At 36.1% G+C, this 12669-nt stretch overlaps 6 protein-coding genes across 7 annotated transcripts; all 6 read left to right on the top strand.

The window, feature by feature from the left end:
- Nucleotides 1–402: 402 nt before the first annotated feature.
- LOC104758868 (protein BOLA1, chloroplastic) lies at nucleotides 403–1060 on the top strand. Its single transcript, XM_010481826.3, has one exon. The coding sequence runs from the start codon at nucleotides 403–405 to the stop codon at nucleotides 883–885; it is 483 nt and encodes a 160-aa protein (XP_010480128.1). The 3' UTR covers nucleotides 886–1060.
- Nucleotides 1061–1578: 518 nt separating this feature from the next.
- On the top strand, nucleotides 1579–2266 carry LOC147924928 (heavy metal-associated isoprenylated plant protein 41-like). Its single transcript, XM_087496016.1, has 2 exons — nucleotides 1579–1870; nucleotides 2064–2266. The coding sequence occupies exons 1-2, from the start codon at nucleotides 1690–1692 to the stop codon at nucleotides 2264–2266; spliced, it is 384 nt and encodes a 127-aa protein (XP_087352142.1). The 5' UTR covers nucleotides 1579–1689.
- An 80-nt stretch (nucleotides 2267–2346) lies between these two features.
- Nucleotides 2347–3372, top strand: LOC147924927 (uncharacterized). Its single transcript, XM_087497011.1, has one exon. It carries the CDS (start codon nucleotides 2347–2349, stop codon nucleotides 3082–3084), a length of 738 nt encoding a protein of 245 aa, XP_087353137.1. The 3' UTR covers nucleotides 3085–3372.
- Nucleotides 3373–4315: 943 nt separating this feature from the next.
- Nucleotides 4316–6598, top strand: LOC104758867 (heavy metal-associated isoprenylated plant protein 41-like). 2 transcript variants are annotated; one of them, XM_019239443.2, is made up of 4 exons: nucleotides 4316–4653; nucleotides 4915–5113; nucleotides 5235–6263; nucleotides 6342–6598. In XM_019239443.2, exons 1-4 carry the CDS (start codon nucleotides 4479–4481, stop codon nucleotides 6349–6351), a joined length of 1413 nt encoding a protein of 470 aa, XP_019094988.2. In that variant the 5' UTR covers nucleotides 4316–4478; the 3' UTR covers nucleotides 6352–6598. The 2 variants fall into 2 exon arrangements, with proteins under 2 accessions (XP_019094988.2, XP_087350050.1); XM_087493924.1 differs by lacking the exons at nucleotides 5235–6263; nucleotides 6342–6598 and having other exon boundaries at nucleotides 4376–4653; nucleotides 4915–5117.
- Nucleotides 6599–6999: 401 nt separating this feature from the next.
- Nucleotides 7000–8207, top strand: LOC109125073 (heavy metal-associated isoprenylated plant protein 41-like). Its single transcript, XM_019239272.2, has 3 exons — nucleotides 7000–7322; nucleotides 7438–7519; nucleotides 7630–8207. Exons 1-3 carry the CDS (start codon nucleotides 7203–7205, stop codon nucleotides 7977–7979), a joined length of 552 nt encoding a protein of 183 aa, XP_019094817.1. The 5' UTR covers nucleotides 7000–7202; the 3' UTR covers nucleotides 7980–8207.
- A 2467-nt stretch (nucleotides 8208–10674) lies between these two features.
- Nucleotides 10675–11400, top strand: LOC104758865 (pectinesterase inhibitor-like). Its single transcript, XM_010481824.2, has one exon. It carries the CDS (start codon nucleotides 10710–10712, stop codon nucleotides 11235–11237), a length of 528 nt encoding a protein of 175 aa, XP_010480126.1. The 5' UTR covers nucleotides 10675–10709; the 3' UTR covers nucleotides 11238–11400.
- Nucleotides 11401–12669: the final 1269 nt, after the last annotated feature.

The following is a 12669-nucleotide window of genomic DNA, read 5'->3' as shown; positions in this document are numbered from 1 at the left end:
TCATTTATGTCTATACAATCCAAAAGAGTGTATTAACACAAACCATAGCCCAAATCAAAGATGTTGTCTTTTCTTCAAACCATACCATCAAATTGCATTAGCCTTTTTAAAACTAATTAAATAGTATCATTTAACCATAAATATACTGTACACACATTTCTCAATTAGTATACTTTTCATTTTATTTCTCACAAAAACGTGAAGTAAGGGGGATGTTTCGAAACAAATTTTAGAGTTTGGATCCTTTTTGTGAAGTTCTCATAAATGTGGACGGGGCTGGTGTTATTATATTTACAAGTTATTGGACGTTACTGCAAATAACGCCTTTTAATTGGTAGATTCGTGAAGATGACTAAAGCCAAATAAACGACGGCGTTTCATATTGTTTTCGAGTTTTCGACAATGTTTTCATCTTCGATTAGGTTAATCGTATCTGGATTCCACCGGACTCAAACCCTAAAATCGCCGTTAAATCCTCCGAGCGTCTTCGTCTCCGTACCTAAATTCTTCAATTCAGAGTCGAATTCGACGGGACCTAGGTCAAGATCCGTCGCGATGAGCAGCAGCGTTGAGAAAACCGGGTCGGGTTCGGGAGCAATCGAGAGTCGAGCGAGCAGGATGAGAGAGAAGCTTCAGAAAGAGCTCGAACCTGTTGAGTTAGTGATCGAAGATGTCTCGTATCAGCACGCCGGTCACGCCGGGATGAAAGGCAGAACCGACGGAGAGACGCATTTCAACGTGAAGATCGTTTCGAAAGGGTTCCAAGGTATGAATCTGGTGAAGAGGCATAGGTTGGTCTACGATTTGCTCCGGGAAGAGCTGGATTCTGGATTACACGCTCTTTCTATCGTCTCTAAGACCCCGTCTGAGTCTCCTCCTCCTTAAATTGATTGATGCTTATAGAATTTGTTGTTACAACCAACTCTATTCAAAGATTGGATTTTTTTTCTCATCAAAGGCTCTGTTTTAGATTTGATGGTGTGTGTTGTTGTTTCTGGATTTGAGTTTGCTTTTGGATGGGGTAGGTGTTTCAACTTCAAACAAAGACACTTGCTTTTAAGTTCGATTCGAGTTCTGTGTGTTTTCTAGAAAACAAAACTATATGGTTCCTAAGCTTCATGAAATATGATCTAGCATTCCATTTGCTGCAATGAGCTGAAGGAAGCGAAGAGTTTGTTGTTGATGACGAATCAGCCTAGTTTTGGTTGTTCGATTGGGCAGTTTCCCGCAATTTCTCTTTATTCATTGTTAGGGCAGTGAGTACAAGAGGGGTTGGAAATGGAATAATGGACAGTGAAGCAATTGCTTACTCAACGAGTTTTGATTAAGAATGAAGCTGTTTGTGCCATGTATTTGTTAGCTTGGAGGTAAATAAGTTCTTGTTTTTTCTATGTTTCAGTCTCGTTCTTCTTCTAAGTGTCCATTCAAATTCAGCGATTGTCATATACTGCGTTTGCGTTTTCTAATCGCTAACGCCATGTCACCTTTATTAGCAACAAAAACATATTTTATTTTGGCTGCAAATCAGTGATCACCTTTTTGATTTGTGGGTAAAGCGAATCGTCATTTTCCATTTATAAGGAAACTAAATCGTCCCTCTTCTTTAAGTTTTTTATACATCAACAGAGCGGAAATAGGTACGTTAATATATGTCTTGAACTCTGAAGATAAAACATAACTTCCCAAAACATGAGAGAGCTTTTGGAGCTTAAAGGAGATAGAGACGATGCTGAAGAAAAGTGGGTCGAACACTATTCATCCAAGCATCAGATACTTCTCCTTGGCGAAGGAGATTTCTCATTCTCTTGTAGCTTAGCCACTCGCTTCGGCTCTGCTTCCAATATCTACGCTTCCTCTCTCGATTCATATGGTAACCACTTACTTACTTTCCTTACATTGTCACTGTTTTATTGAGCTTAATTCCGGTGAATGGTTTGATTTCCAACATTTGCATTGTTCCTCTCTGTTCAAGTTCATAGCTTTATAAACCAGTTAAAAAGGTTGTAGCTTTTAGATTTGATATCCTTTGTTGTTTCATGTGTTTTTGTGGGTAACTGAAGCAGACACTGTGGTTAGAAAGTACAAGAAGGCAAGATCAAACCTTGAAACTTTGAAGAGACTTGGAGCTTTCCTTTTACATGGAGTTGATGCAACCAAACTGCAACTCCATCCTGATCTTCATTTCCGAAGATTTGATTGTGTCATCTTCAACTTCCCGCACACCGGTTTCCACAGAAGAGAGTCTGATCCCTGTCAAATACGGTAAGATTTTGGTGTTTCAGATACTTTCTTCTTGCAGTTGAAGGTGTAGACAACTTTTGAGGAATTTGTGTAAAGAATTTGTAGATGTTCTTTGTCTGTATGTTTGTCTGTAGGAAGCATAGAGAACTGGTGTTTGGATTTTTCCATGGTGCAAGCCGTTTGCTAAGAGCTAATGGAGAAGTTCATGTCTCGCACAAGAACAAAGCACCTTTCTGTAACTGGAATCTTGAGGAACTCGCTAGCAGATGCTTTCTTGTGTTGATTCAGTGTGTGGCGTTCCATAAGAGCAACTACCCTGGTTATGAGAATAAGAGAGGCGATGGGTCCAGATGTGACCAACCTTTCCCTTTGGGAGAGTGCAGTACTTTCAAATTCAGATTCTCTCGTGTCGCTAAGGAGCTTTATGCAGAGAAGGTGAAATGGAGAGAAGTGAAAGAACGAGAACCAAAGTGTCACCAAGCTTTTCCAACAACTCGGGCGATGGATAACAAACATGTCCGTGTTGAAGACAGCTCGATACATCTTGAACTGCCCAGATACAGTAAAAGAATGAAACCTCATCGTAAAGAACAACTTCTTGAATACAACCGCTTCAATAGAGTATCGTTAGAAATGCATAATGGAAAATTAGAAAGGATGGTAACACGGAGGACCGTTCCTCATCAGTGTCAAGAATTTGGAGTACAAGCTAGTCAAGAACCGTTCCCCGAACGCTCTCTCCGTTTCAGAGGAGTATGTCATGGAATTCACAAGGGGAGAGTACGAAAAATGTTGATACGAAACAGCACTCAGGGAGAATCACGAAAACGGAAGCATGAGTAGGCAGAGCAAGCTCAAAATATGGTATGCACGCAGGACGCACCAACAAAGCTGCATTCTATATGATGCAATGATCTCTATATGGGAGATGATATTTAATTTGTTATAATTTTGTGTACTTATCTGGTTTTTTACATTTTTGGAGAATATGTAGTTGAAAGTGATTGCGAGTCCTGCGCGACTAGTGCATTGTCTTTAAGGAGAGAATCCCATAAACACTCTCATGTTTTGACTCTCTTGTGATATATCCCATCTATCAAAAGACTCTAGGCGGAACGCTTAGCCAGAAAATTTGGTAGGACGCATTAGTAAAAACCAGTGTTCAAGAAAGCGCTAGGCGGTATCTGGGCGGTGACCCAGCGCCTAGCGCCTAGAACGCCTAATCAGGGCAGACGGTTTTTAGGCGGTTTAGGCGTTTACAACATAAAACATTATATATATATAAAATTATGTACAAATATATGTTAGAAAAATAAAAAAAAATTATAAATTATAAACAAAATTAACAAAAATACATTTATTTAAGTTATATTAACAATATATAAACATTTATAATTACGTATACAAATATAAAAATTAATAATTTAAATCTATATAGTTAAAAATCAAAAATAAATATTAAAATTAAATTAATGTAATTTTAAGCGGTTTAGGCGGTCATCTAGGCGTCTACTGAGCGCCTAGCGCCTAGACGGCGCCTAGGCGGCCGCCTAGACCGCTTTCTTGAACACTGGTAAAAACTTAGTAATTTGTTTTTGTGTAGCTTAATCATATGATTTTAGTAACAAACTACTACTCCCTCTGTCTCACAAAGATTGAAGTTTAGGATTTTACACACATATTAAGACAGAGAGAATATATGATTTATTTTTCTAATACTTTTTCACTTTCCCACCTTCCCACTTTTACACTCCATACATTCTACAGTATCAGTAATCATTAAAACAAAAATTTATTAAAAATATTCAAAACATCAATCTTGTTGAAACAAAGAAAATTTTCTAAAACTTCAATATTTGTGAGGCAGAGGGAGTAAAAACTAGTATAGTTGTATTAGTATTTATTCTTGATACTAAAACACTCTAATCAGAACGCAATTTTCAATCATTTCATTTTTAACAATAAACGCCTTTATGAGCCAACAGAAATACTACTTTTGTACTGAAATGGGGGCTCAATAAACAAAATCAATAAATGATCGTCTTTTGTTAATATCGGTGTAAAAATCCCAATCATCTTTTCCCATTTTTCGATAGATGAGAAAACTCAACCGTCTCTCTTCTCTTGGACTTATACAGTAGTACTACTACTACTAATAAACGTTACTTCTGTTTTTGAAAATAGAGAAAAAAAAAAAAAAATCAAAACTTTCTAAAGTTTCATCCTTTATTGCTCTAATGGCGATGGAGGTTAAGGGTGATAGGGAGGATGAAGAAGAAGTATGGGTCAAACACTACTCATCGAACCATCAGATACTTCTCGTCGGCGAAGGAGATTTCTCATTCTCTTGTAGCTTAGCCACTCGATTCGGCTCTGCTTCCAGTATTTGCGCTTCCTCACTCGATTCATACGGTAACACTTCCTCTGCTTACACTGTGAGAATTTTTTAGGGTTTTTGATTTCGTTTGAGTTTTCTATGTCTGAGGTTTTAGGGTTTTTTTATGCCTCTTTTAGCATGAGACTGTCTCAGACTTGGCTGTGAGAAAGAATCGAAATCAAATCATAGGGTGAACTCTACTGATTATGGAGCTTCCGGTGGAAGATGTGATTTTTCATCTTTGTACTGATTAAAGGTTGTAGCTTTAAGTTTGATTTCCTCTGTTGTTGAAGCAGATACTGTGGTTAGAAAGTACAAAAAGGCAAGATCAAACCTTGAAGCTTTGAAGCGACTTGGAGCATTACTTTTACATGGAGTTGATGCAACCACACTGCAATTTCATCCTGATCTTCGTTTTAGAAGATTTGATCGTGTCATTTTCAACTTCCCCCACGCCGGTTTCCACGGCAAAGAGTCTGATTCCTCTCTTATACGGTGAGTGAGCTTCAACGTTTCTTTGGCATTACAGATACCTTCTTCTTGCAGTTGAGATGTGTAGACTGGCAACTTTTGAGGAATTTTTGTAACGAATTTGTAGAGATGTTCTTTGTTGCAGGAAGCATAGAGAGCTGGTGTTTGGATTTTTCCATGGTGCAAGCCGTTTGCTTAGAGATAATGGAGAAGTTCATGTCTCGCACAAGAACAAAGCACCTTTCTGTAACTGGAATCTTGAGGAGCTCGCTAGCAGATGCTTTCTTGTGTTGATTCAACGTGTGGCGTTCGAGAAGGGAAGTTACCCTGGTTATGAGAATAAGAGAGGAGATGGGACTAGATGTGACCAACCTTTCCTTTTGGGAGAATGCAGCACTTTCAAGTTCAGATTCTCTCGCGTCGCTAAGGAGCTTTATGCAGAGAAGGTGAAATGGAGAGAAGGGAAGGAACAAGCATCAAATCGTCCCCAAGGTCTTATAAATATGCAGCCTGCAGTGTCATTTGATCATGGGTATCCCCAACAAACTGAATTTCACGGTGTTAGCCAAAGACCAGTTCCGTTTGATCTCAGCTATCGTAGGGACTATGACCTTAGGCAAGTCCAAGATCCTTGTGTTCAATCAAGACAGAGAACATCTCCATTGGATTACCAAGAACATAGATATTCACAGTTTGAAGATGCCCACTTCTCTCTTGGAAGAAACCATGCCCTGTTTGATGACAGTTTAATAGAGCTGGACAAGTACAGATACACTAAAAGAAGCAGCCTGCTTTGTCAAGACGTTCCTTTTCAAACAAATCAACATCGTCAAGAACATTTCTATGAAAGCTCTAACCGCCTCTGTGGAGTTCCGCTTGATAATTATGAGGGGGTAATACAAAGAATGCTAAAACGGACAAGGTTTCCTCATCTGTACTCTGGAGGATCACCAGAAAGACACCGCCTGCTTTGTCAAGACTTTCCAGTTCAAGCTAGTCAAGAACCACTATTCGAATGTTCTAACCGCTCGAGTGGAGTTTCTCATGAAATTTATGACTGGGAAGTACGAAGAATGTCAACAAGTAATAGCCTTCGCCATCCGTACACTATAGAATCACAAGAACGAAGCTTCACTAGGCAGAGCAACCACCACATTCATCCTCCACAGCACTGGTAAATCATTGTTTTTTTTGTTTTGCATAATCGATATGAAAAATTCTTTAGGTAACTAATCCTCAAAGAACTTCTCAGGATACGTTGATGGAAACAAGGTTACTGAAGATGATGACTCAAGAATCTCTACGGATGGTGTGTAATTTATCTTATGTGTCTATCTATTAGCATGGCAGTAAGTTAACTACTGACAAGTGTCAACTCGAAACTGTGATGATCTCGATGTGGAGATGATATTTTTGGGGTAATTTTGTGTGTATATTTAGTTTTTGAAGAATGTATCCAAGAAATGGTAGTGACTTTGCATTATCTTAAGGAGATACTTATCTTTATCACTGCTGCTGCAAGATAATTTCTCAATACTTGCCTTTTTTCAAACAGTCTCTCTCGTACTACTGATTCACACTAAGACACCATCTGGACCAGAAGGTTTGGTACGACACTTTAACCGTTTTGTTTTATAGTAAAATATAGCAACTTACAATATGATTTTATCATTTCTTGTAGACTAATTTAAACGTAAGCTTAGCCGACAAGGCAACAATCACTATCCTAATAATTCTAGCAGCAAAAAAAACTCTTCAATTTCAACTTCTAATCAAATCAAATAAATAAATAATTACTTTATAATATTGAAGATGAAAATGTCAAGCAAATTACATGGAAATTGATAGTGAAAAATATAATAATAGTAATAATTATACATACATACATACATACATACATACATAGAACTGTTTAACTTTCAAGGAATCTGCTTATGATGACTGAGTCTATCTATAGTCCCGCGTAAATCATAAAACTATGATGGATGATTGAATTTACTACGAAATAGTTTCTATCGTTCGAATTTTAAATAATTAAACTTCCTTATTATTAAATTTATGCTTTTTTCTTTGTCTTTATAATAGGTTTATGCTAGTTCTATAAATTAAGTAGATGATTCATGTTCTATACAGTCACAATTCAATAGATCAAGATAAACACTCAAGCAAATCTTGGTATCTCTCCTCAATAACACACCGATATCGGAGTATTCTCTCCGGCGATATGATGAAGGTAACTGCCATTACTTCCTTTGACATATGTTCCTTTTATTAGTTTATCATCAGGTAAAAACTAGTTTCTTGCAAAACACGAAACTTATCTTCGTTTATTACCGTTCTTTCTTCAGCAACGGATAGTTCTGAAGATGGATATGAGTGACGGTGAGAAATCGATGAAGAAAGCTATGAAAATCGCATCTGGAAAATTCGGTAATTAAACATTTCTAGTCTCTATGACTAATTTTGCCAGTAACTTGCAAAGGAAGTTAGGTCATGTGAACCGTTTCAGCAAAAACTTGATTTATTTCACTGTCTGGCAGGTGTGAGATCGGTCTCGATTCAGGGACAGAATGATCAGCTAGTTTTGTTGGGAGAAGGGATTGACTTGGCGGAGCTAACACGTGAGCTCAAGAAGAAAGTTTGCAACACGAGTATCATCACCGTGCAGGCCGCTCCGCCGCCTCAACAGCAGCCACATCCTATGGGCCAGTACAACAACCAGATGCCTCCGGCGAGAAGATGTACTTGTGAGATACCAAACTCAGGTTTCTGCGGATTATGTTGTTCTATGAGTCAGCAACACACTACTTATCATATGGTACCATCCCAGTATCCTCCTCCTCCGGTGCTCTATTGTCGTGAGGAGACCGATGTTTGCAGAATTTTGTGATGTGACGCTTGAGTGTTTTTATTTTTTTGGGTTGAGTTTTTTTTTTTATCTAAAAAAAAAAAGATATTCTTATAATTATTCTGATCATATGATGTAGTAAAATACAAAAATTGTTAAATTCGTGATGCTGTAAATGTTTTGTTTATGTTTTTGAACTAATTAATTGTTGTAAAATGTAAATATTGTGACAGTGGATTATTTTATAAGAGAATATGTAAGTTGTGTTTATTTCTTTGTAATGTGATGAAGTAAGTCCACGACCCACGACGATCATATATATAAACGGACTTTGCTTTGATGACATGTGCAATGAGGGGACTAGTTCCTGGATAGAGAGAGATGTCCAAATTTCCAAACATTCCCTGAGCTTATCGTATCTTCTCTTCCCTCAAACACGGGAAGCGTTACAATGTCATTGTCATTATATCCATTATTTAATGCGTCTTTTCAGATTAGAGAAAATATTATCGACAAAAATGCAACGAATAAACGGAATGAACCAACTGAATACTATAAACAAAATAAATACGCAACTACCTCAAAATAATGATAATACTATATATCTAAAGTCAGACAAAAAAAAATCGAGAAAATTCCAAAAAAAAACACCAACTATTTAATATTTGCCAGAAAAAAACATGAATTTTTTTCGTTGCCAGAAAAATACGCAAACTATTTTTTAGTTGATAAAAAATACACGAACTATTATTTTTTTCTAGTTTCTCCTCGTCTCCGTTACGACCGTTAACGGTATTGTAACGGCGTTACTATTTTTGAAAAAAATTCCAGAAAAAAACACAAACTATTTATTTGTTGTCAGAAAAATACATGAACTTTTTTTTTTGCCTAAAAAATACATAATTTTTCATTTCTTATTTTTCCATTGACAATGTTAGAGATCATAACTTATAATTTTCTCTGCTCTCTTGAACTTCATTCAAGTTTTTACTACTATTTAGGATAACTAAAATAAGAACAAATACACAATTATATTAATCGATTTCCAAATTTCTCAATTAGTGTTGTTTTTGGATTTACACTGACTTTACAAATTTTGAAACTTCATCAACATTTCTCTAAAATTTTATGAGATCCCCACCTTTGTAGACCTTTGTATACATTTCAAAAAATATGCATCTCTTTAGTTTAGTACCTTTTATGATGCTTATAGCCAGTGTAAATCATCAATTGGGCTGGTGTACGCAAACTTGATCGAGATCGTAGATTATAGCCATTTTGTGGGATATCAACTCTTGTAACCTAACCAGATTCACCATTTATTTATGCAAAAACAATACTATTGAGAAATTTAGAAATCAATCAATCTAATTGTGTATTTTTGTTCTTGAATTTAGTTATCATAAATAGTAGTGAAAACTAGTATGAAGTTCAAGAGAGCAGAGAAAGTTATGAGATATGATCTCTAACATTGTTAATAGAAAAATAAGAAATGAAAAATTATGTATTTTTCAGGCAAAGAAAAAAAAGTTCATGTATTTTTCTGGCAACAAATAAATAGTTTGTGTTTTTTTCTGGAATTTTTTTCAAAAATAGTAACGCCGTTACAATACCGTTAACGGTCGTAACGGAAACGAGGAGAAACTGGAAAAAAATAATAGTTCGTGTATTCTTTATCAACTAAAAAATAGTTTGCGTATTTTTCTGGCAACGAAAAAAGTTCATGTTTTTTTCTGACAAATATTAAATAGTTGGTGTTTTTTTTGGGAATTTTCCCAAAAAAAATCTAAGATATTACAAAGTGATATATTGTTGTCAATCAGTTTTAATCTGTTAACCTTGGATCCTCTGAACATAGTGGAAGACCATAAATGATACTCATTCCGTTTCAAAATATATGATGTTTTAGTTAAAACACACATATTAAGAAAAAGTTACTTTTAAAAAGTTTAACCAATCATAAACAAGACTGCATAATTTAAAATATAAAATTAATCTAAAAGCTACATAGAAAATTGGAAACATACTATATTATGAAACAAAAATACTTCACTAAACATCCTATATTATGAAACGGAAGGAGTAAATGATATAATCTCCAAAGGGTTTGAGTCTGATCCCCAAGTTATAATGATGAAGGCATATGAAGATGTTGAGGAACAGGTTGAAGAAAGAATTCAAACAAACTTTGTTGAACCGAGGACTCGAGGAATATGAAATGGGAAGACCAGAAGTGCTGTAATGTTGATGGGGTTTGGTTAAAGGCTAGATATAATTAAGTGTGGATTAGATTAGGTCTTGATAGAAAAGCTCGGAAAGGTGTTGTGGATGAGTGGCAGCGTTAGTCCAAGGTCAAAGAACAATGCTAGAAATAGAGGTCGAAGCTTTTTAAGATGGGCTATACAAACCACATTGGCTCTCGGATCCGATTCAAAGCATTTCTTGATGACTTCAAGTTGTGTTCTACAGGAAGGATGAATTAAAAAAAAAAAAAAAGATGTAATGACTAGCAGAATAGGCCCATTATTATCATATTAGGCCAGCACAGATCAGTTTGATATTTGCTTTTCTGTTATTTCCCGCTTATTTTTGAAAGAAAAAATAACAGATTTCTTCAACAAACAAAACAACAACAAAAACGATAAAAACTCATTTCTTCAAATATTGTTTTGGACGTTACATGTTCTTTTCCTCCAAATATAAAATCTCTCTACGCATGATTGAATCATAAACACCACAAACCCTCAATTCCAAAAGCAAATACAATCAAAGATGAATCAATTCACCGGAGTTCTCTTCCTCTGCATCGTTCTCCTTTCCTCCTTCCTCGGAAATGCTGATTCCGGTATGATCTCCGATCTTTGCAAACACTCGGACGATCCAAAACTCTGTCTCTCCAGCATTATTTCACGTCCCGAGTCAGGCGAGTTCGCAGGCACAAGCAACCAGATCGAGATCATAGCTATATCCGCCGCGTCGGCCAACGCTTCAGCCACTTCTTCCTATATCAAGAATAAGCTCGGCAACGAGGATCTTGAGCCAGCGACTGAGGCCACGCTCGAGGACTGTCAGAAGAATTACCTAGACGCCGTTGAGCAGCTCGACGACTCGATCTCCGCGATGCTCGCGAACGCGCACGCGGACGTCGACGTCTGGCTGAAGGCGGCGATAAGCGCCATCGAGTCATGTGGAAACGCGTTGGAGTCACGTGCCGGGAACGATGTGGAGCTTTCGCAGAGGAACGATATGTTTCTTAAGCTTTGCAAAAACGCTTTGATGATTAACAAAATGTTAACTTGATCAAATTCATTAATTAATTAATCCCTCACATATTTGAATGTCACATGTATAATACTATATGCTTTCCTCTTTCTTTGTTTGTTTCTTTTTGGTTAACTGTTTGTTGTTTGGATAAATATGAGATTAATCTAGTCAAAGAAAACAAAAAACAATGAGAAATTTTTTACGTTGAATAAACTTAACAATGTTAGAGAACAGCCCAACTTGAGACTCTCTCTCTCTTGGGTCCAAATTGTTGAAGCCCGTAATAGAGCTTAACACACAATGCTAAAATTCCAATTTCTTCTGTTCAAAAAGCTTAGTAGTCTAAGTGGTCCAACCCAAACTTTTAGTTGAGATTTTCCAGTTCAATTCAACTTGGTTTATTATACAAATGAAGCCGGTACGTTGAATAAGTCTCACGGCTTGGCGGACACTATGATTAGGCGGCGTAGAAATTTCATGTAAAAAGCAAAAACACAATGGTGGAAATCCAACGAAAACGAAACCAGTGGTGGACATCTACTCGATCCATCATGCAACTTTTTTCTACACAAAACCAAAACTCCTAACTTAGTCGTTGACCTACCATATTTACAACGTAACCAATGTTGATTATTCTTCACTAAAGATCAACATTAATACATAAATTAAAGTATATTATTATTCTAAATATTTTAAGGTGATCAGAGTATTCAAGTGTCAAATTTTGGTGATAATCTAGACTGATATTTCTAGCAAATGTACGATCATGATCAAATGAGCGTCATATCAGAGTGGTTGCTTGTAAGATTAGTGTTGGATAGATTCTAGATTCAATATTGTCCCACAAACTGACAAAAACGTAGATACCTTTCTTCTCCACTTGGACCAATTATATATTCACACTTGTTCTAAGCTTTTTTAATTCATTTAATTTCCATGAAAATATCAATATCTTCCTATTATTCAGAGCTCAAAAAGTAATCTCACAGTTAATATATAAAACTATAAACCATTTTCATTAACACCAACTTGAAATAATATTTAGTTTTGAATATTGTAAATTATGTATGTTGTCAATTGGGAACAACTTGCACATCAAGATGAGTTCATTAGACAAAACTTGCACTCTTGTAAAGGTATTCTCATAGATTCCACTAAGACCCTACCATTTGTTGCCTTTTCCTCCTTAACAATGATAGAATCTTGATTTCAGTTTTTGAAAATATCTACGTATCAAATTACTCTAGTATATCTTTATCAACCAACTAGATTATACTAATCATACTCTAGTATAAAAGTAGCTAGGAAGGATATGTAATAGCTAAAGACATTCTTTTTAGTTTTCTTTCAAAGCATCCAAACATGATTGGTTAGTTAATGATTTAATTTTCAATAGTATAAAAGGTGCCCATGAAAAAATTGTACTGGTATGTGAAATGTATGGGAGATTCAAGTTGAAAAATCCGAT

Source organism: Camelina sativa, chromosome 17 (genome assembly GCF_030686135.1).
Source record: "Camelina sativa cultivar CO46 ecotype springtype chromosome 17, ASM3068613v1".
Lineage (NCBI taxonomy): Eukaryota > Viridiplantae > Streptophyta > Magnoliopsida > Brassicales > Brassicaceae > Camelina > Camelina sativa.
Note: the sequence above shows the minus strand (reverse complement) of the source record. Positions and strands in the feature narration are given on the sequence as shown.

Coding starts and splice junctions, on each gene's coding strand:
- LOC104758868 (XM_010481826.3), top strand. CDS start 403: ATGTTTTCATCTTCGATTAGGTTAATCGTATCTGGATTCCACCGGACT.
- LOC147924928 (XM_087496016.1), top strand. CDS start 1,690: ATGAGAGAGCTTTTGGAGCTTAAAGGAGATAGAGACGATGCTGAAGAA. Junction 1,871..2,063: donor TTCCTCTCTCGATTCATATG/GTAACCACTTAC, acceptor TAACTGAAGCAG/ACACTGTGGTTAGAAAGTAC.
- LOC147924927 (XM_087497011.1), top strand. CDS start 2,347: ATGTTCTTTGTCTGTATGTTTGTCTGTAGGAAGCATAGAGAACTGGTG.
- LOC104758867 (XM_019239443.2), top strand. CDS start 4,479: ATGGCGATGGAGGTTAAGGGTGATAGGGAGGATGAAGAAGAAGTATGG. Junction 4,654..4,914: donor TTCCTCACTCGATTCATACG/GTAACACTTCCT, acceptor TTGTTGAAGCAG/ATACTGTGGTTAGAAAGTAC. Junction 5,114..5,234: donor TCTGATTCCTCTCTTATACG/GTGAGTGAGCTT, acceptor TCTTTGTTGCAG/GAAGCATAGAGAGCTGGTGT.
- LOC109125073 (XM_019239272.2), top strand. CDS start 7,203: ATGATTCATGTTCTATACAGTCACAATTCAATAGATCAAGATAAACAC. Junction 7,323..7,437: donor TCTCCGGCGATATGATGAAG/GTAACTGCCATT, acceptor TTCTTTCTTCAG/CAACGGATAGTTCTGAAGAT. Junction 7,520..7,629: donor AATCGCATCTGGAAAATTCG/GTAATTAAACAT, acceptor ACTGTCTGGCAG/GTGTGAGATCGGTCTCGATT.
- LOC104758865 (XM_010481824.2), top strand. CDS start 10,710: ATGAATCAATTCACCGGAGTTCTCTTCCTCTGCATCGTTCTCCTTTCC.